Source organism: Leuresthes tenuis, unplaced genomic scaffold (assembly GCF_036924035.1).
Source record: "Leuresthes tenuis unplaced genomic scaffold, fLeuTen1.0.hap1 SCAF_3, whole genome shotgun sequence".
Lineage (NCBI taxonomy): Eukaryota > Metazoa > Chordata > Actinopteri > Atheriniformes > Atherinopsidae > Leuresthes > Leuresthes tenuis.
The window spans coordinates 18,329,064-18,353,573 of record NW_027325357.1 but is presented as its reverse complement, the minus strand read 5'-3'; the positions used below and the strand labels follow the sequence as shown (position 1 = coordinate 18,353,573).

The 24,510-nt window shown below is 40.5% G+C and overlaps 5 protein-coding genes and 1 long non-coding RNA gene across 6 annotated transcripts; 4 read left to right on the top strand and 2 right to left on the bottom strand.

The window, feature by feature from the left end:
• Positions 1-855: 855 nt before the first annotated feature.
• On the bottom strand, positions 856-2,644 carry LOC140304175 (vasopressin V2 receptor-like). Its single transcript, XM_072383162.1, has 2 exons — positions 1,801-2,644; positions 856-1,582 (listed from the first exon to the last, which is right to left on the bottom strand). The coding sequence occupies exons 1-2, from the start codon at positions 2,642-2,644 to the stop codon at positions 1,374-1,376; spliced, it is 1,053 nt and encodes a 350-aa protein (XP_072239263.1). The 3' UTR covers positions 856-1,373.
• A 2,306-nt stretch (positions 2,645-4,950) lies between these two features.
• Positions 4,951-7,385, top strand: vhl (von Hippel-Lindau tumor suppressor). Its single transcript, XM_072383161.1, has 3 exons — positions 4,951-5,410; positions 5,881-6,000; positions 6,516-7,385. The coding sequence occupies exons 1-3, from the start codon at positions 5,224-5,226 to the stop codon at positions 6,707-6,709; spliced, it is 501 nt and encodes a 166-aa protein (XP_072239262.1). The 5' UTR covers positions 4,951-5,223; the 3' UTR covers positions 6,710-7,385.
• A 484-nt stretch (positions 7,386-7,869) lies between these two features.
• On the top strand, positions 7,870-9,540 carry LOC140304173 (uncharacterized). Its single transcript, XR_011915240.1, has 4 exons — positions 7,870-8,050; positions 8,133-8,570; positions 8,656-8,769; positions 9,202-9,540. It is a non-coding gene; the product is annotated as an uncharacterized lncRNA (long non-coding RNA).
• A 2,066-nt stretch (positions 9,541-11,606) lies between these two features.
• Positions 11,607-15,165, top strand: tatdn2 (TatD DNase domain containing 2). The gene is given in 7 exon segments (XM_072383160.1): positions 11,607-11,906; positions 12,034-12,442; positions 12,636-12,665; positions 12,668-13,629; positions 13,751-13,878; positions 14,631-14,814; positions 14,907-15,165. Coding segments are annotated over 7 exon segments (2,154 nt in total). The 3' UTR covers positions 15,048-15,165.
• Positions 15,166-16,507: 1,342 nt separating this feature from the next.
• Positions 16,508-17,647, bottom strand: ghrl (ghrelin/obestatin prepropeptide). Its single transcript, XM_072383159.1, has 4 exons — positions 17,522-17,647; positions 17,054-17,131; positions 16,867-16,978; positions 16,508-16,765 (listed from the first exon to the last, which is right to left on the bottom strand). The coding sequence occupies exons 1-4, from the start codon at positions 17,633-17,635 to the stop codon at positions 16,749-16,751; spliced, it is 321 nt and encodes a 106-aa protein (XP_072239260.1). The 5' UTR covers positions 17,636-17,647; the 3' UTR covers positions 16,508-16,748.
• A 1,764-nt stretch (positions 17,648-19,411) lies between these two features.
• Positions 19,412-24,191, top strand: ccdc174 (coiled-coil domain containing 174). Its single transcript, XM_072382262.1, has 11 exons — positions 19,412-19,519; positions 19,721-19,828; positions 19,923-20,023; positions 20,110-20,168; positions 20,255-20,402; positions 20,579-20,674; positions 20,916-21,052; positions 21,180-21,274; positions 21,694-21,832; positions 21,973-22,134; positions 23,561-24,191. The coding sequence occupies exons 1-11, from the start codon at positions 19,478-19,480 to the stop codon at positions 24,106-24,108; spliced, it is 1,635 nt and encodes a 544-aa protein (XP_072238363.1). The 5' UTR covers positions 19,412-19,477; the 3' UTR covers positions 24,109-24,191.
• Positions 24,192-24,510: the final 319 nt, after the last annotated feature.

Here is a 24,510-nt window from a genome sequence, read left to right as displayed (position 1 = left end):
TAGGCTTGATGCTGACTGCTCTATGCTGCTGCTGCATAGTCACAGTATCCTGCAGGCACTAGACACTGATGACCTGCCTCCTGTCCCATTTGACGATAGATACAGCAGTAGTTTCCACACTGTCCAAAATTAACCGTGGAAACAAATGGCGGCTATTTTTCAGGGTTGAACTGAAGAGTTAAACCAAAGTCCCAATGAGGATAGTTTTATCTTGATAAAAGATTGTTATCTTGGCTTTCAGTCCAAGAAAATAAATGGGCCACATTCTCCACATGTTTACTGAGAGCAAGTGAAATATTTTTCATGTTGTCAGCCTCTGGTATGCTGCTCTGTCTGCATGAAAATTCCTCATTACTCTGTTGACTTGCAGGTAATGCAAACACTGTGTGACATATAGCCCGTTAGAATCTGTCTAATATACACACACAGAGATACGTTCCCAGTGTGGACAATATGGTCCCTGTTTAGACAGGAGATTCAGATCCCGTGTTAACGTTTCACTTCCATTTCGGTTCTTATGTTGTGTGTCAATTGAGCATTTTTGGATGTGAAAACACAAGAAAAATACAAAGAAGTTGTGTCAATATGAGTTTATTTCACGCTTGTTCTGAGACTCAGTCAAAACAGTTATTCACCACAGGGAACATTTACAGAACTGGTTCACATTTTTTAAATACTGTACAATACAACAACTTTCAAAGGCTGGAACATGCTCCTCTTGAAAATGATGTGTCTGCTGGCTTTTAAATATCTGCAACATTCATGAAAAGACGGCTGTTTTTGCTCTCTCTCTTTGTAACAGCATTTTCCTTGGTAATTTAAGCTCTAGCTACAACACTTAATCTCTGACGTCAACTTCAAGGACTATGGTGTAATTATTGTTGTATTGTAAATTACTGGCTTTTTTTTTCCTTCTTATTCTTCGCTTTCAGTGATTTCTCTTTGAAAGGACTAAAAAGCTCCTCAAATCCAAGTCCAGCTTTTGTGACATTTGAGGAATGTCTCATATAATAAACTTTTTTCTACAATGTCTTATTTTAGTCAACGCAGTAGCTGTTCATAGAGTCCAATACACGTGCGCAGTACAGCAGAACTTCTTTATTTTTTCACCTCTTCCTTCAAAGTCCAACAACACCTGGAATGCAGTTGTCACTCATGTCCACCCATTTCTGATATGTTTATCGTGACTGCTTCGATGACAAATTCACAAGTCAGAAATCCAGACAGGATACTGTGTAACGTGGTCTCCGTCTCGTTTTCAAACTCAAAGCGAGCTTGGGGACTGTTCCTCTCAGCACGAAGACCTCATTGCTTTTCCTTGTAGATTTTTTTGTTTGTTTGTTTTAATCTAACCGGGATAGGTTTCAATATCTTCACTTGGACTCAGAGACATTTTTGAAGCTCATATACAAAGTGCTGACGAGAGTTGCTTCTTCGTGTGTTGAATCTTTACCTTCTGAATGTCGCCGGCACAGGAGCTTCAGAAACCTCTTTGGAAACTCACCGCTGAACAGAAGGTAAATGCAGGGGTTCGCGCAGCTGTTCAGGCTGGCAAGCAGCATGAGGATGGTGAAAATTGCAGCTGGAAGAACGGGAGACGTGCAAATTGTCATATATTTGCAAGAAAATATATTTTACCATGTATGCATTTTGATTGTTATTGGTGCGTAAATGCGCACCTCTCGCATTCTCATGGAAGCACAGGGTTCTTTATTGTTATAAAGACAGACTAAATGCAATAATTCATAACCTACAACACGGGTAATTTACGTTAATTATACACAGCACACAATAACTTACTCTCTTTTGGCGCGTGTGTGTCCCAGGCGGACCACAGTTGGACAGTGAAGAAGGGAGCCCAGCAGACAATATAAGCAATCACAATGACCACCGTCATCTTCAGCGTCTTCACCCTGGCCTTGGACATGCCGGCCACTCCACTAGCTCTGGATGGCAGCGGGACGCCTACGCCTCCCTGCTTATTTGTCTTTTGGTAAAGGTTGATCTGGATGGCTCGGCAGATGCGCACTTGGCAAATAACAACCGTAGTAACAGGCAAAATGAAAATAACCAGCGTGGTCCAGGTTATGTAAGTCTGCAGCCCCCATGGCTGGATGAATTCAGCCCAGCAGTCAAACACACCAGGTGCAACCTCTACTTGGGAGAAAATGAAAATTTGTGGCAGGCCGCCCAGCAGAGAAACCCCCCACGCGACGCACACGGGGATGTTCAGTCTTGTGTGAGTCCGCTGAAACTTCACCATGGGGTTACACACAGCTTGGTATCTGTCGACTGTCATCACCACAATCATGTAAGTCGATGAAAACATGCCGAGAACTTGCAGGTACTTCACAAGGCGGCACACCAGGTCTGGTCCGACGAATCTGTCCGTGATGTCCCACATGAGCTGCGGACACACCTGGAAAAAAGCGACCACCAGGTCTGCCAGACACAAGTGGAACACGAAGACGCGCATCCTTGACATCTGCTTGCGCTGTCTCCAGAGGACAAGCAGCAGAGCCGTATTGAGGATGGCGGCACTCACGAAGATGGCAGTGAGCAGTGCGATCTCCAAGTTGGCCAGACTTTCATCTCTCGCCACATCATCTGCATCCACAAAGCCGCTGTCATTCAGAACGCGCATCATCTTTGGGGCGCACTGGACCTGCGGAGTTGCCAAGACGGAGTCTTGACTGAGAGTTCAGAAATTCTAATTAGCCTACTCCAATTCAATGCTTTCCAAAAAGACAAAAATGATGATAACTTGAATGCTTTTAATCTAAAAATGTTTTGTTAACCAAAAGCACAGATCAGAGAAAAAGCAGCATCTTAAAACTATGCAAGGTGTTCAGACCTACCTTTATGGTATTATTATTACTTTTTAATCTATATTTTGTTGAAGTTGAATCTCTTCAGCTGAGGTCGAGTGCAAGTTGGAAAGTTCCTGCATTTGGTCTGCATGACCTCTTCTGCGCCCAGTTTTTATGTCAGGATGAAATGGGTGGAGCTCACATTCGTGAAGTCATAGTTCTTGCATATTGTGAAATAAAGCCGGTAACGGTGGTCTTTATGATAAGGAAATATTCATACCTGACAAAGCTCACAAGTTTACCATGTTAATCAACAACAACAACAACAACAACAATAATAATAATAATAATAATAACAATAATAATAATAATAATAATAATAATGATGATAAAGTAATGCAGAGCAATGTTCCCTGTAAAATCTTTGATAAAATAACACATTTTAACAAAACACATATATATATAAAACACAATAAATACACAACAAATATATATAAATAAACATGAATGCATAATAGATTTAAAATACACTGAAAGTTACACTGAGACAAATGTCTACATACATACAGAAGTGACAGAAGTACAGTTTACACTTACTTGCACATATAAATTTTGCACCAAACCACATTTCAGGCTGAATGTATGTGCAATCTTATTTATTTTTGTTTACAATATATAACATGTAATAGAACTGAACCGGACCGGGGGACAAGGAAAGAAGAAGAGGAAAGAAGAGGAAACAGAACAAAAATAGAAACAAAAACCAGACAACCAGCTGCTACACCTGTAAAAAACAAAACAGACAACAATCCATGGCCTCTGAGGGGAATCCAGCCTTAGCGCCACCAGGAGCACCTGAAAGCAGACAAGCAGAGAAAAAACAAACACACAAACAAACAAAAACAAGCACAAGAAGCGGTAATCGCATACAACACAGCTGTGGATAGATGACCTGAGACGACATGATAACACATCAACTGCTTAGCGAGCATGCTACTGGGCTAATGAATGTGTGTGTGTGTGTGTGTGTGTGTGTGTGTGTGTGTGTGTGTGTGTGTGAGAACATGCAACACCCATGGCACAGGATCTACATGGTAACCGTGGTTAGTTATGAGTGTATAAGTGTACAGGGCCACAATCCACAGCCCCCCCCCCCCCCCCCCCCCCCCCCCCCCCCCCCCCCCAGCAATCAGAAGCAGGCAGAGAGGGCCACAAGACCCAGGCCACCAGCAGCCCCCACGGAGCACAGAAGCCAGGAAGCCCATACAATGTATGTGCAATCTACACCATACGCCATCTGATGATAATTCTGATCTCTGAAAGTTTTATTCTTTGGATCACAGAGGGCGCTTTTAAATGATAACACGCTACTGATTCAGCTGGTTTTTTTTTAGTGCTTTCCGGTCCTTTTTGGCTTCTCAAGACTGTGTCACATTTTGGATGTCTGTTAGTTGTTCAAATCTCTACCAAATACTGTTTTTTTTTTGTCCTTTAAAATTTGTGCATGGTTTAATTTTTAAGAAATTCCCAACGATCACCAAAAACTGATCACCAAAAATAAAACATTTATTTTTAGGAATTTATGCATCTGAGCTCTGTTTGGTCTTCTTTGCTCTCCCATTGATAATCTCACAACCTATTATTTATGTGGCGTGCCTGGGATTATATAAAGTAGCTCAGACCAGCAAGATAGAATCGAACGAGTACTTTCATGCATTTTGTTGCTTTTGCACCTAAGTCGTAACATTGACGATATTGCAAAACTGTTTGGCATGCATCATCAAAGTCTTCTTACTTCTTACTACTGAATCGATAAAGTGGCCAACATGTAGGCTCCACTGTGCCTCTGAATGTTCTATTGTTGTGGAGACCTTAAAGTGAAAAAAGAAAAATGTTCAAGCAGCCTCCTTAAAATATTCACGACAAAATATGAAACGCTGCAACGGAACCTGCACTGTGTTTGAAACGAAACCATGAGCAACTAATCATTTTTGTTTTGTCTCAAAGACTAAATTCAAATAAGGATAAAATGTCCTATAACCATGTTCTTTCTGTGTGTACTCCACGAACAGCACGTATTAAACGCACGTTTCAAGTCCTTGACGCCGTCATACTTCTCTCGGCCAATCACAGTGCAGAAGAGGTCTGCGTCTCTACCGGAAAAGTGAACGTAAACAGACGAGTCGAGCAGAAGTAGTCTGATAACTTTTCATCGCGATGTAGTTGAAATATTTGGAGGTTGTTGGAAGATTAAACAGCATCAAATCATTGGACGGATATATTTATTTAACTTAGCTTTTTAATTTAGCTTTTTGCGTTGACGACTGGGGAAACACAAGGCTCTTTGCGCGCTAGTTAGCTACTAGGCTAATCTTTCTGTGCTACCGATTTAGTGATAGTTTTGTTGGCACCAATGCCTCAAGAGGGAGAACAATCTCTTCCCCTGGTTCGCTCCCTGAACAGTCGGATTCCCATCAATGCTGTGTTTTGCAATCGCAGCCCTCGTGTTGTGCGGCCGTTATGGATCGATTACCGCGGTGTTCCTCGGGCTTACGATGATTTGCAGCCAGGAACAGGACGAAAAATAACCACTTTTGTAGGTGAGCAAGGTTTTGCAACACCAGATATTACTGCATGACTAAGTGCTATCGTATTACAAGCTTTTATATCACCACTTATAGTGCTATTGCACTGAGGGCACACTTGCTAGCTTGATTTGACTTAGTTTAAAATAAAGACATTTGCTATGGCTATTGTGTAAAAGTGTCCTGGTTGTGTTGAGTTTCGTGGAAATGAGCAAGTTCCTCCCAATATGAACAACTGCTTTGAACAGCATGTCTTTGCACTGGTCCTGGGACCTCTCTGACCTGCTCCAACATCCCTCATTTAGATGAGTGGGCCATCATCAAGCTTTTGCAGGGCTCGACGGAAGAGCTTATTGTCTCCACGACCAGGACCAGAAACACTAGAATAATTAAGCAGCAACTTATCCATTCATGCGCATAGCATGGCATCAACTCAACTGCTATAAACCCCTCACACTCACACACACCCTATGTATTCAACCCAGGTCACCCATGGATGTTCAGGGATGCAGCGACTGATGAACCTTTGAGGGTGAACTGCAAAGAGCTCTTTCTTCCTAAACCAACAGAGGGTGGGGATGTATTTGTTAATATCACTTTACCAGGTAAGATGAATCGCATCACTTAATTTGTATGAAGTAGACTACAGACGAAATGTGTGGTAGGACTATTTTCTGTGTAGATTGCGTCTGAGCACGCTTGGTCTTTCTGATTAAAATGATACATTTGTGCGCTATGAAAGGCTGTCAAACTGCTTTTGATCAGAGTGCTTTGAACTGGAGCAAATGACCTGAATTAAAAGTATTTTTCCACTTAGCTTCAGTGTTGTCTGATCATGCAGATAATTTCTATTTTAAATTAGTTTTTAAATGCCTCTCTATTCTGCCCCGTCTTCATGAAATACAGAGCTGACTCAGCTTCTGGTGCTTCATTCATCACAATATTACTCAAAAAATTATTTCTTTTTTTTTTTCCTTAACTGAAACACATAATTTCCACAGTGTAATGTACAGATCTTACTGTGAACATTTTACCACCCATCTTCATTAATCAATTTAAGTACAGTATTTATGATTTTTCTTAAAGCAATCTTTGACAAATATTTCTTTGGCTCACACAGTTGACAGTCTCAAGGATCGCGCTCTTCATGCTATTCGCCGACTCGTGCGACCGGAGGACTACAGGAGGCTGGAAATAGCACGGTGTCTCCACGAAGAGCTCGAAGATCAACCCAGCTTCTTGAAAGATCTCCGGCAGATGAACCAGCGGGTAGAGCAGCATCTTCTGGAGAGGATCCAAGACCAGGAAGAATGAGGCATAAAACTTCATGGATATTTATCACATACGAACGGCAATACTGGACTGCACACTCATAAACTGTAAAGACTCAGAACAAGCTTGTAAAAGAAGATGACATGCTGGAGTTGCATCTCAGATATGTCAGATCTGTTCATTCGCTGCAAAGGAGACTCACTTTAATCTGCGGCCTGGTCATCTTATTCAAACAATGCCTTTAGTAAATGTCCTCCTTAGCTGAAAAAAAGGTCTCTTTAACCTTTCAGTGAGAGCTCTTATGTGTAATATATTGTCCTGACACTAGAGATATGGAATATGTATGTCAATATAGAAATCTAAGTAAATTATTTTATTCTACATTTATGTAATGTACACAGTCACATTTCAAAGAAAGTTCAGAGATATATGCAGCTGTTGGGAATTATCTTACCTGGTTGCAGACACTTGGTAAAACTGTTCTTGGTGGGCAAACCTTTTATAAAGTTTTGTCTGTGAAAGATAATTAAACAGATTTGAGATAATAAGGCTGTTAAACACTGTGACAGAGGAGATTGTGCTTTTGTTTTTGCCTGCTTGGTAATGCTTCTCCTCTTTTGTTCTTCTGCTAATCAGTTATTCATTTGCACGTCACTGCTGTTTCAGACACTGCCATCATTCATTTGTGATTATCAATAAATGAAAGATATATTTGTTACTGTTTGAGGAGGTCATTGGAATGTATTTGCTTCTGAGTGGAAAATCTAAAACAACGGCCACACGTCATGAGGGGAAAAAAAGAAGATAAAAACCATGACATGGGGACCTCATATCTCAGAAGAAATGAGGTGTGCTGACCATACCATTGAATATAAAGATTGCACTGGGTGTGACGATTTGAACAAACAAGATACCGGTAATTGCAATGTATGTTCAGTTGCTGGAGATTGTATTTGACGAGATATTCTTCTGATTTATGTTAGATTTACTGACATGAAGCACAACATGAGGTTTATGTCAATTTCAAAGAAATATCATTTCTGATTATTCTACTGCGGATGGAATAGTCAGAAAATGTTGTGTAATACATTAACAATTGTACTCTTGACCTACCGCTAACTTCACACAATTAACACTGGTGTGAACCTATCCGAGCTTGCAGATGGCCTAAATAAAGGTGCCCAGTCAATGTTCCAATGTCAATTCCTGAAATTATGACGGTGTGCACAGCAGGGGCACTGTTGCCTGACTTGTTGCTAGGCGACTAAGAAACACAACACATCGAGTATGTGAGACGAGTTGAGTCGGGTACAGTAATATCAGAAACATGCAGCCGGGGGGAAAGAAAAATTCAAGGGACTCGGATAACTTCAAGCAGGAACTGTATGTTCTCTTTCACTGTGTTTCACACACATGCACGGTATTAGTTTTGCAATGTTGACAACCCTTGTGTTTTCTCCAACAGCAAGACCTTTTGGCCAAGGAGTCACCCGGTCATGTTCCCACACCCACAGACAGATCACTGGAGCAAAATGAAAACAATGGTAAGAGTTGAAGAAAAATCTCTTGCAGTGCCATATGCAGACTGATAACATCACAAACTGGAAAGACTTGTGTCATACTATGCCCAGTTGTTCCCACCTAGGTACCAGTTTATCTTGTATCCCTCCCAGCTACCTTGTTGCAGGAAGCAGGTTTGTGAAAAACACTTAACAAAAGGGGGGATAACGCTCTGCAAGCACTGTATGTGATGAAGAGAATGTGTCTAATTTGGCTTTATTATGTGCGTCTAATTGCAAATTATATGAAGGTGGACCCACTCTCAACGGCACAGGCAGCCTGTTACCTCCTCTGAGTGGAACTGCAATAAATGATCCTGTTCCCTCCATCGTGCAAGCATGCAGTAGGTGGCATAATGAACATGGTGACAATTTCTCCATTCAGCTATTGGTTTTCCCAATGTATCACTGTGTCATCTTTATCATTAGACCAATCAAAAGCCCACATCTCACCTCAAAACATGCCCCAGTATAGGAATGAGTTCAACGACCGGGCCAGGAGAGGCTTCTGCTACTGGCTCGTGGAGAAGAAAAGGTCTTCATGTGAGTACTGATCGAAGCTGTAGCACCTGAAGAATTTTTGTCACCTTGGTGCAACATTCATATTCACACGCACAAGAGGAAGGCAGAAGTGAGATGTACTTCGTAAATCTATTTTACTGCTTCTACAGCCTCTTAGATACATATGGTCAACTGCGGCTTTTTACTCAGAGACAACCAAGAAGATTTTACAAAAAAACCTTACAGTCGTGACTTTTTACCCTCTAAGTTTGGTGTCTCTTGGCATGAAAATCCCCATTTGTCTATTACAGACCTACCTATGGATCAAATGGTGCTTACCAATTGTACAGAACAAATGAGGAATGCAAATAGTTATGAACCGATATCAAACACAGTGATATAAAGAGGGAATTTGTACATGAGAGTTTGTTTACATGCCGGTAACTGAAGCATTTTTATTTCTCTCCCGTCTAGGTAGAGCATACAGCTTGGGCTCATATAAGACTTTTCTGGGACTGCCAAAACTCTGACAGACAGTTCAAAGTATTGTTTAACCCAGCGCTCTTTTTAAAAGGAACATTTTCTTACAAGTATCATTTCTTACAAGTATCAACATTTTGGCATCACATATAGTAATAATGAATATTGACATGTTTTGACCACACTCCTTTTAGGAAACATTTGCCCCACCTCCTCCCAGTTTACAAGCAGACTAATGGAATGACATGTTCTTTCACCTTCTCCATGTTGTGACTAAATGTGTTTATTGCCATTGGCTCAAAATATACAGTGTTCAGTTTCTTTTTTCCCGCATCAAAGCTTGTTTTAAATTCCTTGTAGAGTGTAATTGTTTGCAAAGCAATTAAAAGTTGAATAAATTACATTACTTAAGCATATGTCTCTTGTCCAACTGTAATTATATTTTGTCTTAAGCATTTTGTTCTAAGCACTGAACATTTGCAGCAGGACCATAGCTTTTGCTAGGAAAAACCCTTATTTCCAAAGAAAACATCCAAAGTATCATCTTAGTTTGACTTTACTGCAGCTATTCTTTATTAGTTATTTGGCCAGATTTCATGATTCAGATTTTTTCTCTGATCCTGTGACTTGTGGTGCTGTTGTCTAGCACCAAGGTACATATTTTGTTCAACCAGACACTTTTCAATTGCTCAAAGACATTAAGCTAAAATAATTGAACGAATTGTAAAGAGTTGGGCCAATATGGAAATAAGATTTAGGAGTGCTATGAATTCTTCTTGCCATACAGTTATACAGATCCATTTCAGAGATTGGTTGTGAGCAAGTCTTACAATTCTTCCAAAGTCTTCCAAAAGACTTTGTACGTTTTAGAAAATGTGAATAAACCTGTTAAAACTATTAAAGAGAAATCTGGATAATCATACGGTCAGAAATATCGTTTTTGGGTTAATTTCTTTGAGCTGTTCTCGCGAGACTCGACAGCTTGGTTAAGTTCAAATTGTCTAAAACATTAACGCCATCTAGCGGTTCGTTAAAACTTCTATTTCAAAGCTAAAATTAAACGTTTTATTATATATATATATATACATATATATTTTTTAATAGTAACGCAGTATCTGGATAATTTTTTTCTTAGGATACTTGGTAGAGATTGGTGGACTGATACTTGACATTTCAGTTGACCTCCCTCGCAACTTCAGCCATTTCTACTGCGCAGACATCGAGAAGGTAACTTATCAGTTAGAGCCAAGTAAAGAAATGTCGCAGAGTAGCGATCTCTCGTCCTACCTAACTAATCCCAAATATTTATGATGAAATATAAATTCACTTTTATAACGTGGTCATTAACCGTGTATTTTGGCTTAAACTTTTTAGTTGCAGTTTGAGCCAAGCGGCGATAACGGGTTGTTAGCTAGCAGCTAATTAAGTGCTAATTAAAATGCTAACTAACGGATTGGTTTGTCACTTAAGTATGTGTATTTTCGACGTTTTTCCGACTGACACTTTGTCAGACTAAATATTATCTTACAGCTGTACATAACCACCAAACACTAAGGCTATGTTTAAAAATATTTATAGCGTTGGTAATTTCTCCAACATTTTGACACATGAAATTAACTGACACGTGTCCAGTTGAAGCAGTGCTTCGGCTACGGAGGGAATTAGGTCGAACGGTCTTTGTTTGCTGCACCAATTTTTTTATACAATGTCAATGAACTTGACACGCCCATAGTCAATGATTTGTTTAAAATGAAAGAAATGAACTCAAACCTAGTTTTAGTTTTAATTTTATGGCTTGTCAGCACCAAAGTAATGTTAATAAAATGTTTAAAAAATAAAATGATGCGGTTGTATCCGTCCAGCAAGTGCCCGGTAAATAGTGTAAAGTAGACCTGACATATCCATTTTGTATGGGCACCCTCTTCAAGACAGGGTAAGAAGGCTAGTTATATTCGTGGTTCCTAGTCGAGTGTTCTCACATAAAGTTGCAGATCAAATTCTAATGTTTCCATATATAGAAAATGTTCTGGCAGACAACACTTGACCTGAGCAAAAATGACCAGTTAAAAAGTTTAGGCATAATTATGGGAGTCATACAAGTCAGTTAATGGACAGTTTGAAAATTAACTTGTTAAATGCCTGTTCACCCTCGAGTTCGAATGGCATTGCTTGGGAACAATTAACTATTAAATACAGAAAGTGCTCTTTATACAGGGGTATAAATTGCTAATGCTAATAAATTGCTAATAAATGTATGCCATTATTGTTGGAACACCCATCGAATGCTGCACTTTTTGCTGCTCTCATAGATTTAGCCTGTGACCACAGGACAGCCCAACTGCTCACACACAGATCAGGTCATTTCTGTTCTAACTGTGTGTTGTGTTGTGATATCAGAAATGGACGGCAGCAGAAAGAAGGTGACTTTTAAGTGGCTGCACGCAGCCGTCACCTCACCCACGGATCCTCAGGTGAAAAATGCTGGATCAAACACACCCTCTCCCTGGAATTTATCAAAAAATGAAGATTCGAGTACTTTGCCTCACAGTTACTCTCCAGGGTCGGAGGGCTTTGGAGCACTGAGTTTGGACACTCCCAAGAGAAAAGCAGAGGTGCTGTGTGGAAGTGTGCCCTCTGTCGGCAAAGCCAAGCTGAGGAAGCTCTCCAGGAAAAATTCTGAAACTTTCAAAAATTTAAAGGTAAATCTTAACCATTGTGATGAGCTCATACTTTAATTCATTGTTTTAATTCACATGTCAAATATGACATTTTCAAAACTTACTTGTGTCTGTTGAGAAAATCCTGATTTATCTGTGCTGGGCACAGGACACTACTATGAAAAAAACACCCGAGAAGCAGGAATCCCGAAAGTGTCAGGAACAATCTCCATCTCACTCTTTCATCTTGAAAAAGAAAGAGAGGACACCCGAGGAGGGATCGAAGGCTATTTGCAGGATGGCGTTGATTGCTGCCATCGGCAACACAAGAGCGAAACATGGCACAACGAGAATCCAAGGGACTGACCCAAAGAGTGGGCCTTCACCACTTGCATCTTCCCCTGTTCAGACTGAATTGTCCAGTCCAGGGTCCCTTGACGGAGAGACTCTGGATACCCACTGTTGTTTTAGCAGAGCTGACAACGAGTACGAGGCCGCCAGCTCTTTCCCCAGGGAGAATCCAAGCTCTCCCCTTCAGGTATTTGAAGACACAGATTTATAATTTACAATCCAAAAGTGTTTTAGTTGCACATCGGATCTTATTTTTAATAGATATTGATTTCATTTTCATCTCTTTTTTGTTTTAGCTCAATTTCTTTTGCTCTTTGGAATTTGAAAGCGACTTAAACATTTGTACCGAAGCCAGGAAATTGTCATTTTCAAGTGTAGTGGGATCAGAGTTTTTTTTTTTTTTATCAAGCCTACGAGGAGTAGAAGCTGAAGGAAAATACATGTTTTTGTCTTTTCTTTTTTTCAGGATCATGCGTTTGTCGAGACAACCTCCAAAAGCGAGTTATTTCCCCCAGAAAATGAGCTGGAAGTTAAAGACTGTGACTCACCCATACCTGCACTGGAGTATATTCCAGGTTCATCTCGTTTCACAGCTCATCAGAGCAGCTCTCAACACCAGACTCCTTTAGTGAACTCTCAGGATGCCACAACTTCCTCTCTCACCCGAATGTACACTACCAAAGCCACTGGGGGCTTTCAGGCAGCTGCTGAGGACACAGAGACGTCTTTTTCACCATCAGAGAGGACAGTTTTTGTCCCATTCAAGCCGCCTCACCCTCCAAACATGGGGTCTTCAAAGTTCTTCAGACATGAGGCCCAGAAGTTTCCCTCATCCTTCAAGGCCAATTTACTGGATCCATTTGCTCTGCCACTGCACTCAAACGGAAGAGTATCAACCCCCCCCATGAACTCTTCAGCATCACGTAGGCAGAGCGACGGTGAATCTTTGATGCGTTACCCCTCCTACTCCTCATCTTGCAGTTTTACCCCTTCTAGAAGGTTGTCCTTGGGGGCTGAACCTTTGTGGACCGGTTGCTCCCACTGGGACAGTCAGGTTGGGTTCATTGACACACATTGCCACCTGGACATGCTATATGGCAAACTTGGCTTCAGCGGGACATTCGGCAGCTTTCGAAAACGTTACAGGAGCAGCTTTACTCCGGAGTTTCGAGGCTGTATTACAGACTTCTGCAACCCGGGCATCATGATGAAGGAAGCCCTGTGGGAAGGTTTGCTCGCTGAAGACATGGTATGGGGGGCATTTGGGTGCCACCCCCATTTTGCCAAAAACTACTCAAGTGTTCAAGAGAACAATATACTAATGGCAATGAGGCATCCAAAAGCTGTGGCATTTGGTGAAATGGGGCTGGACTACTCCTACAAAAACTCCACTGACACCCCATTGCAAAAAAAGGTAAGATCTGATATTCTCTACAACTACTTTGTATTCAGATACTCTTTATGTCAGACTAAATTTGCCTCTATCATGAAGTGGTCTGTAGTCCTTGTTGGGGATAATCTGGCTTTCTGTGAAGGTCTTTGAGCGTCAGCTGCGATTGGCTGTAGCCATGCAGAAGCCCCTGGTGATCCACTGCCGGGATGCAGATGATGACCTGCTGGAAATCATGAAGAAGTGCGTTCCCAGAGAGTACAAAATACACAGGTGCGTGGAAGCAAAACCACTGGAACATTTTTTTCTAATTGAACTCTTTCAATTTGGTCCATGTTTATGTTGCATTTTGTCTGCCGTTAACCTTTTGGATCAGTAATCACTTCTTCCTTTCTCACAGAGATTGTGTAATAATGGTGCGAAGAAGACCTCATCATTGCTATTTACTCATTCAGGCTGTTTTAAGTTTCATAGGCGGGATGTATAATGTCAGAGATATACTTACTTTTTTAGCATATTCCCGTCATGGGAAACTGGCTCCGTCATGGGTTTAATAGTTTACGTTCTTCCCTCTATGTCCTACACCTTTTACACGGGGATTCAGAGAAGTCAGTGCCTATTAAACTTCCATTGCAAGGTCAAAGGTACAACAACAAATCCAACTTGTTGAGTCTGTGCTTTGCAGCAAACGGTGGGGCCTTGTTTAAGAGGTTTTTAATCTCTATATAGAAGTTTTTTATTAATGATGTTGAGGAAGACCAGATATCGAATGTGAGTGCACCTTTGCATCTGAAAACAGATAAACAGATGCTTTGCTCATTTTTGTCAGAACTTTAGTTCATCAAAATGATTTATTCATCCAAGGTGCTGTTGTGTGTCTGAGAATCTTCCATCAGCCCATCCATCCATGCGTTTTTCCAATCTTGCTTAATCCAGTTAAAAGGCGACGAACACCCAGGGCCAAGTTATTTGAGAATCTATTCATCTGCATTTTTTCTTTCTTTTGGTCTTTGTTTGGTTTCCAGGCACTGTTTCACAAACAGTTATCCAGTGATTGAGCCCTTCCTCACAGAGTTCCCCAACTTGTATGTGGGTTTCACAGCCCTGATCACCTACTACAAGGCCACTGAGGCTCGAAATGCCGTCCGCCAGATCCCTCTTAACCGCATTGTGTTGGAGACAGATGCACCGTATTTCGTGCCAAGACAGGTATGTTTGAATTTAGACTCAGGAAACCTACAATGGAGAGTAGGCGCAGTTGAGAGCGTTGCCATCTTTGTGACTGTTTCCCTCTCCAACAGGTCGGCAAAAATGTCTGCCGGTTTGCACATCCTGGAATGGGCATCCATACTCTGCAGGAGCTGAGTTTCTTAAAGGGGGAGGACATGACCACTGTGCTCAGCACCATCCGCAACAACACCACTCAGCTGTACGGAATATGAGAGAGGAAGCATAAAAAAACGGCGAGATAAGATTTAATCTGGCTGTGTTTTGTGTAACCCAGATATGTACGTCCACAGCTTTTTGATTTAAATGCTCTATGCAGAGATGTAGGAGTGTGAAGGATCATTTTAAACAAACCGAAGGACTCCCAAATTGATGTTGCAAAGAATAAAAGGCAAAGGAATATGTGTCCTCTGATTGAGATGCAGGTTATCCTGTTATATTTGATAATATTGTTCATGCAGATTAATTCAAAAGCAGTTTTAAGTTTTATCCGCTTTTGCTGTGAATGTTTTTTTTTCCTTGTTCTGATTTGTCTGGATGTTTTTGTCTTGTCCGCCTACTGTGCAACCCAGTTTGGTTTGATGCACTGGAGACATATTAAAAGCCATTAATCCTGCTTGTTTATTCGTCAGATGTGTTTTGTTGGATTACTCATAAATGGGGAAAAAAGCTGATGGAAGAAGCAAGAGTGTGGAGTTTAGCATTGAGCAAAGCATATATATATATATATTCCATTGCTGAGAGGTAGCAGCTGTCAGGCTGGTACATTAACCTGCTTTGATACCATCCTCCTCGCCTCACATATTTGGCTTAAGTGCTTTTTATTCAGAGAGTGATTTGTTTCGTGGCATTTTCTGGTGCTTAGAGTTTGTTATCTGGGCGTTACATTGAAGGTAAATGGGTTGATGCGTCTCTTGCGCCTCTGATTTTGTGAGACATAGATGTTTTCCAATTTGTCAGGTTCTTGATTTAAAAACCTTGTTTTTCCAGCTCCTTAGAGAATGTAGGTTGGAGCCCATCATGTTTCAGTGTTCAAAGCAGACCGCAGAACAGACATGAACATCAGAGCGGTGTGTACTTCATACTGTGTGACCTAATTACTGATATTTGGACGAGGGGTTTTGCAACCATGCTTGTTGGCAATTGTGTTTCTGCTGAATAGAATAACATTTAGCTCTTTAATTGTAATTTTAGTGGTGGGGAACATCAAGAAGCACTTAAACCTTCACGTGAGCACTTGAATCAAGTATGGAATGCATTCATCAGGTGAATAACTAGGTTTTAATGTTTTCTTTAATTATACCCTCAAATGCAAACTTATTGCACAGGCAGATGACGAACATTAAACCCACAAAGGCTGTATGTTCTGTTCTGGTTTAAACTAGATTTTGTTTTGTACAGTAAATGTATATCAGAACACTGGTCGGGACATGAGTCACTCTCCCGCTGAGACAGAAACGATGAGAATGAATGTCACAGACATTTATTTCACAACAGATCACGTCTGAGTAAGGAAAATAATTCAGAACAACTGACGAAATAATTTGATCTCAAATTAGATGTAAAGAGCCCATAAAGGTCATCTTACATGTGTGTTTGTATCAGTTTGAAATATGTGTTTTGACCACTTGAGCCCCGTTACGAGATCATGTGATGACGGGGATAATTGGTTGATCTTGATTTGTTTTCTTTCTTTTTTTTTGTCTTTGAATCTATATTTATTTGGCATGTAACAACGTTTGGCTACATTCTGAGAAACGATGTGAAAGACTCCTGAGCTTCAGGGTACATTAAGCCTTTAAAGGAATGAAACCCGCATATCTGCACTGACACAATATTTTTCTCTCGCATCTCAACAATAACTATCTGCGGGTGCTGAAACTGGGAGGTTAGATGGGATTTTGTGGCCGGCATCTTCAGAACTTCAGTCTCTCTGAAAATTTTTTTTTTTTTAAAAAGTTAAATATTGCTACTATTTCACAAGCTGTTAGCCGAAGAGATGACATTTTGTATTGTACAATATTGGTGACAGACCTGCTGTTTCTGAGTTGCCCAGCAGACGCAGAATGATCTCTTGCAGTATCACACTGTACTCCTCATAGTCCTCCTCTGTTATGGTGATGCCAATTTCAAAGGGAGCACATATCTACTCAGAGAAGAAGAAGACTGTGAAGCTGCGACGCTGATTTATTTGTTAGTCGCAGTCATAGATATTTCTCACCTTGAAGCCACTGTCCTCGCTGGGTGGACTGGGCTCCTCCATGGCCTGTCGACCACCTCTGGAGGACTTCCCCTTGGGCTTTGATTTTAAAAAAAACAACACGTCCAATCTCATGTTTGTAACCATGTCGGCTTCACATTAACAATTTAGAATCAAAGATATTCACCTCATTTTGCATGTCTTGGAAAGAAAATACATAACGTTGCGGTGTTGAGTTTATTCCACAACTCACACAGCTCTCTAGTAATTTCTAGTTTTAGATATTTAGACATTTCTGAGGCAAGATTGGAAGAAAAAAAAGCCTGCAGACTTAAAAACACACTCAAATCCATTCAGATGACAGAAAAGATCAGTAATGTAATATTCACAAGTTGGCAAACAATAAAAAACAAACAAACATCAGTGAATATGTGGGTTTTAGATAGATTTTTAAAACTCTCACAATGGGTTTTACTGGGTGGATCTTACCGGAGGTTTGTGTGGGGGGCTGAGGAAGCTGGAGCCGGCACTGGTGGACTTGCACCACAAGGTCAGAGAACACATCATAAAGACCAACAGGCAGCTGTTCTTTTTCAAAAACATGGTGGAAATCGAATCTGCTGCAGTATCTCATCTGATATTACACTATGACACCTTCTGCTCACTTTCCCTTGAAATAACCTCCTCTGTCGTGAAGACTCTGGTTTTGTGCCTTTATATAACGTTGATCGTCTGTCTTGTTGGATCAAAAACACATTAAACTTATTGCTGACAGGGAGTTGTACGCTACCATCCTGGCAGCACTGGACTGTTCAAATGTTTAAACTGATAACAAAGTAGGCATTTTTCTGTTGTGGCATGACCTCAGTCCTGATGATCATCTTATCTATTCAGCCGGGTATTCAGGTAATACTACTGCAGTTGCTGAGATACGGAATAATCTGATATATTCAGATATATAACAGTGTACAGCAACATTACACGACTAGACTCCAACATGAACTACAATAAAGCAAAGAACAAATAGGAAGGTGAGAGACTTTTGTATATTAAAGCAATCGTGTCACTAAGGTGATAATATCCAGCAGTAAAGAATGTTCATTTGGCATGTCTGAAAAAAAGGAACTTTAGAGCCTCTTTCAGACAGAAGAATCGCATGTAATGGCCTTTTTTTTAGGTTTTAAAAAAAAGAGCCAGAGATCCAACTTTGTGGAACACTGATGGACATTAGATACATCCCGTCTTTTCCTCTCTGTGGCAGAGGGCTGCGCTGTAAAATCAGCATTTCTAAATCATTTTTCACTTAAATGCAAATGATAACATCAACAGAAGAGAAACTGTGGCCTGGTCTACAGCCTTTGATCCTGTCCACATATTTCTGCCTCCTCCTTATATCCATCTCCAAGTGAAGCAGGAGAGTGATGAACAGTGAGAGTCTGTCCTTTTCTCTTATTGCACTCTGGACATCAGAGGAACCCGCACACCCACATGGTGGTTTCTTACCTCCTGTATCAGCAATATGATGTGTATGATTGCAATAAGTAATGTATATATATATATATATATATATATAGGGATTTACAGATATACATGTATCTAAAAAGATGACTGTCGTCGAATGATCGTCGAATATAATTGATTTTGATTTTGTAAACTATATTACAAATAAGGATTAGTAAAAAAAAAAGAGTATTTTATCATCTTTTTACTTTAATTTTATTTAAAAAATACATTTCTTATTAATCTACTTGAAATTATTTCTACACCCTCGGTAACTGTTTGGTCAACAGCAAAACAGCTAACTCTAATATGGTTAACCACCTTTTACTTATAGCTGTTATAACGTTAGTGTAACGAGATGATTATTTTATATATCTACAAATAGTCAGAAGTACGAGCTTGCATTATAGGTAATAAATGAATAAAGAAGATTATTGATCTCTCATCATTTACACCCTCCTTTTATCTACACTCTTCTCGGTATACTCACATTAACAAAGTTGTTTGGTTTTATTTTAGAAGCATTTTAATTTCTCGATTTTATCATTGATAAACAACCTTTATTGAATGTCATGGACATCATATTACGCAGCATTTACTTAACCTCTCAGAAGTCTGTTTTAGAACACTGGTAGAGGCCAAATAATCGTAACTTTTCAATATAAAGCTGAAAAAGACGTACAAATGAGCTAGAATATCCATCCATTTTCTATACCCGCTTAATCCGTCGGTCGGGTCGCGGGGGGTCTGGAGCCTATCCCAGTCATATTATATGTCTACGATCCCAGCGGTCATCGGGCGAGACGCAGGGGAACTAGATACGCCACTAGTCGGCGCTGGTGTAACGAAGAGCCGGTTAGAGAAAAATCCAACGAAGAAGTCGGCCGCTAATCTCCTAGCACGAAAGTAGCTTTAAGATTATACTGGGGGAAATAAATCACAAATATGGATAAAAAGAAGAAACCACTGGACGTGGCAGCTTCATCAGTGAGTTACTTGAAAACAAGCTTCATAATTATTTAATTTATATCTTATGAGGCATTTTTTTCTTTTTTAAAGAACAAGAAACAATATTAGCTAACTTTCTTTCAGGCTGTATACTGTTAGCAAAAAGACCAGTTTGCGATTGTTAGGGTAAAAATTATTTTAAAAAGCACATACATCCCGTTAATCTTTTCCTTCTTGCAGCTGGTTGACCTTAAAGCTGAACTGTACAGGAAACAGGAACAGTTCAAACGAGAGAAACTCGGACAAGAAAACGTTGATGGTGGACTCAAAGCAAAAGTCACAGTCAAGGTGCAGTTGGAGTTATGGTGGGATGTGTTTTGTACAGTTTGTCTAGTAAAACGCTTAAGATTTCTAACCTCCTTCTCTTCATTTACCCCTGCAGAAACCTAATATCTGGACTAAACAAAATGCTGGCGTTTCAGCAAGAGCAGCCAAAGATGCAGAGCAGCTGGCAGAGGAGCAGATCAGCCTCGACACGGCGAAGTGCGTTTAAAAATACAAGGGGGTTTATTGTCGGAACACACAGTAGATCCACAACATATGACTCCTCATTTGTCCTCTCACAACAGGCGCAAGCTGGAGGAGAAGGCCAGACTCTATGATCAAATGACTAAAGGAGACTTTCCAGGTCGGTGGAGCTGCTGACCAATCCGATGTTTACATGTACAGCAGAGTGTCGTTGCTTCCTGTTAATCTTCTCTTCTTCTGCATCAGATGAAGAGACAGAGGGCCTGTACCTTGTTGACTTCACCCAGAAGATTATTAACAAAAAGAGAGAAACACTTGAACAGAAGGAAAAAGAGGATGAGGAAAGAGAGAGATCATCACCCATCCCTCCTCCTCAGAACCCAGATGAGGAATGGTAACGTTGGACTTTTATTTGATGAACTTGGTCACTATTTTAACTGAAGATAATTAAACTCTGATGAATCCGAGTGACTTAAATTAGCATCATGTCTACAATACTGTGTCACTTTAAAGTTGCAAGTCATGGTGCCCTTACTCCTAAACATTTTAAAGCCTGTTGTTTCTTCACAGGGTGGACTTTGTGGATGCTTTGGGCCGATCTCGAAGATGCATGAAGAAAGACCTGCCAGATTTTCAGAAAATGGACCAGGATCTTAAAGGAAAAGGGTATTTAGCTCAGTAGATAATAAAGTTTTTTTTTTTATTAACAGTTAATGAGAAGTAATGTGAAACAGTAGTTAATTCCAGACAAAAGGTGCACCTTTTTCAGACTGTCCTGTATATTGTTCATAGAGAATGTGTTAAATTTGGTCCTACTTTTTTTTTGTTGGTTTGCCTCATTTCACATTTTGATCTTTTTAACGTGTCTGTTGACAAACACACTCATGGCTATGATTGTTTACTGTAGAACAATCTCGTCTGAGAAGACCTTACTCTCAGAAGACATGCGTCGAGAGCTGCAGAGACAGGAGTGGGAGAAGGAGGAAGAAGAGGCGATGAAGAGGCCTGTTGGACCAATCCACTTTGAAGATATTAGAGCACAAGGTTGGCATCACATCAAAACTTTTCTGCTCACAATTGAAATGTGGTTTCCAGTTTTCGTTCATTGCTTAGAAGATAAAATGGAAATGTTCTGTTTTTTTTATTTATCTTTTTTTCATCTTCTTGTCAGAGGCTCGAGACCTTGGTGTGGGCTACTATGCTTTCTCTCAGGATGCAGAGCAGCGCAGAAAGCAGAGAGAAACTCTGGACATGCTCAGAGATCAGGTGAGTTGCTCACTATATACATAAATACCCAGCCAGGATGACCGCGTCAGACACATAAATAACACTTTTAACCAGAAAGCGTTGTTGACGATGCAAAGATAGGACAAGTTACAAAAACTGACATCATTTAAATGGAAGGAGAATTACTTATTATACTTATTATCGTAGCTGACAGTTGTCTTGAACTTATGTTTGTATGCTGAAGCAGAGCAAATGTTATTTCCCTTTCCTCTATGTCCTAAAGACAGACTGCATGTATTTCAACCTTTAATTTCGAAGTGAAAATTTGTCTCAATCATGCAAATTTCAATCACAACGTCTTAGACCGTTTTTATTATGAGGAATAAATATGATTAATTTGGAATCTGAACAGATTGCAAATGCTTCCCTCTCTTTTACATGACAATTGCATCCTTTAGACAACAGATCAGCGCACAAAGAGAGAACGACTGAAGGAGAAGAGGCAGGCCATCCTGCGAGCTCGACTATCCAAGGTGAGGCAGAGGAAGATGAAGAAGGCAAAAGTGGATGGCACGGAGGAAGAGGAGCAGAATCAAGGTTAGAGTCCACACCCGCCTTGCAACATCTGTTGCTTTAAACTGTGATTCTACTTCTGCAATATAATAAGAGCTGTATGTGGTAAAGGTTTGGTTGCATGCTGCAGTGCATGTTGATTTTGAATCAATTTTTTGTCTCAGAAGAGGAGGATGAGGAGGAGGATGTTGAAGCAATGGGGCCCTTCCCTCAGCCTGATGAGCACCCAGAGGTCAGCACTCTGAAAAAGGTGGAAGTGGAGATTCAGGAGAGGAGGGACACCAAACCAGGAGTTCCTCATGTCAGAGAATGGGACAGGGGCAAAGGTAGGACTCCTTCTTTAAAGGTCTGCAATAAAACTCCAAATTTATCTCATCAAGCCGTGAATGCAATAATGGTATTAGTAGGTAAATGTTTTGCTTCACTGTAACATTAAATTCTTTAATATTATACTGTTATGCAGAAGAATTGCTTTCAATCTTACAAACGCTTTGGTTTCTGGGTATTCTGCTGTAATTTGCACCAAATGATAAAAGCTCCATCTCGGAGCCTCTGTCTGTGTAACAAGAACTAATTACCCACCAGACGAATAAATGTAGAATATTAGCATCCAGCGCAAAAAATTGACTGATGGCAGGATTCCATTTAGATGGTTTAGTTTCAGGCTTTCAGAAAATCTTTCTCCTTTTAGATCTGTGTTTAATAAACTATATTTCATGTGGACATGGCCTTTTGGCAGAAAGATGGTAGGACAAATCCCTTTTCAGGCTCCCTCTCATTCCCCTCCAACCCTCTCTTCAGCAGGGTCTAACTCTTTTGAGATCAGTAACAAACACTCTGTAAACGTTAATGCACTTTATTATCATAGGACAGGGCATACAGTAAATAACCTCAGATTATTATGCAAAACAACCCGAGCTCAAACTGCCACCCACCAAATAGGTTGAGAAATTTTTAATCGGCTGATTTATTCTCAAATACTTGGATTTCCTTCTTCTGCAGGCAGTTGGCATCACAGAACATAATGGCCAGCCAGCAGGTTAATAGTCCAGCAAATATCCTGTTAAAACAATTTGTCGCGGTTCGAGTGAACATCGTGGATCTTCCCAGAGTGTCACTTCTGCATCAGATTGTGACATGGGGTGGATCCAGGTACCACATGGTGTTGCACATGTGCCACACGCCCCAGACTGTTCTGGAGCACACTAAACAAACGTTCAGTGCTCGAGGAAACCGTAAAAGACAGTTTCACGCCAAAGTGACACAGTGGAAATATTCGTAATGTAGCTCTTTGCTCAAATCTCTTTTGAGTTGTTTGAGATGGTAAAAAGTTGGTCGTCTGATGACCCGGTTCTGTGGAGTTTTTAGCTTTACGTTGCTGACCAAGAAACTTCTGATTCTCCAAACTGAGAGCACTTGGACTGCGGTTCGCTGTGCATGTATGATTACCGATAAGTACTTTATACAACTCCGCTTAACATGAGTTAAAAACATGAGCAAAAGAGCTTAATCTTGCCGTTTCTGAGGTACAGCGAATGCAGCATGATTTGAACTTGAATTCAGAGGCAGCGGATAAAGAGGCTGAGATTTGGAAGTGTAGCGTAGCAATTTATTACAGATGTGAACTGTTCACTGAATGAAATGTTTTTAAACATTAAACTCATTGTTTTTTCTTCTTATTATTTATTTGTCATGCTTACTCGTGGTCCGACAATATCTTTAATGCCACTTATTGTCTTTGAATTCTTTCAGAATTCATGTTCAGTGAGTGGAAAACTCGCCTTCGAGAAGAGCGAGACACAGAATTTGCCCCTCCCTCAGCATACTTTACTGATAAAAGGAGAACTACCCCGGCGAAGACTAAGAATCAGGAGAATAAATCTAACTTGTTCTTCAAGAGGACAAACATTCCAGGAGGAATCCCGGAAAGCCAGCCAGAGCCACAGCCTCAGCCTCAGCCTCAGCCTCAAACTGTTCCTTCACCTCCTCAACCGCAACAAACTCCTCCAGCATCTTCACAGCCTTCACAGCCACCGCCCGCACAGAGCTCACAGTTTTCTGCCCCCCCATTTAATCTCCAATATCCACCCCCTCCATTTTATCCTGCATTTCCTCATCCGCCTCCCGTGCAATTTGCAGGTCCACCTCACGTCCTTCCTCCATTTCCCCCTCGTTATCCATACCAGTATCCGCCCCAGGAGCCACCTCCTCCTGGAGAACAAAGCCAGACTCAGCAACCACCTCAAGGCGCTCCTCAGAGTCTGGATGACATGCTGTCCTTCTACAGGAACTCTAACTGATGGCTGCTTTCTGAGTGTAAATAACAGAAACCAATGTCTCAGCTCTTTGGATTTGAAACATTTAATAAATATCCAGAATCTTACTTTCTTGTGTTGTTTTTTGTGGAAAAAAAACAAACAAATGTTCAGCTTTTTATATTGTTTATTGTTTATTTGATTAATACATTTATCATATGGTTGTTCCTGTTTAAGGTGCAGAGGATGGTTATCCACCAGATGGGGCTCTAAGCCTTCTTCAGGAAAGCAGCGTTCAGTGATTTCAGCTCGGATATGTCCTCTCATCATTATTCATAATCTTTTATTGCTTTTTTTGTTTGTTTCTTTAGTCTAAAAACAAGACGAAATCATCCTCGAGAGGATGTGTGGGTATATATTAACTTATGACGAAGTACTTTTTAAAAA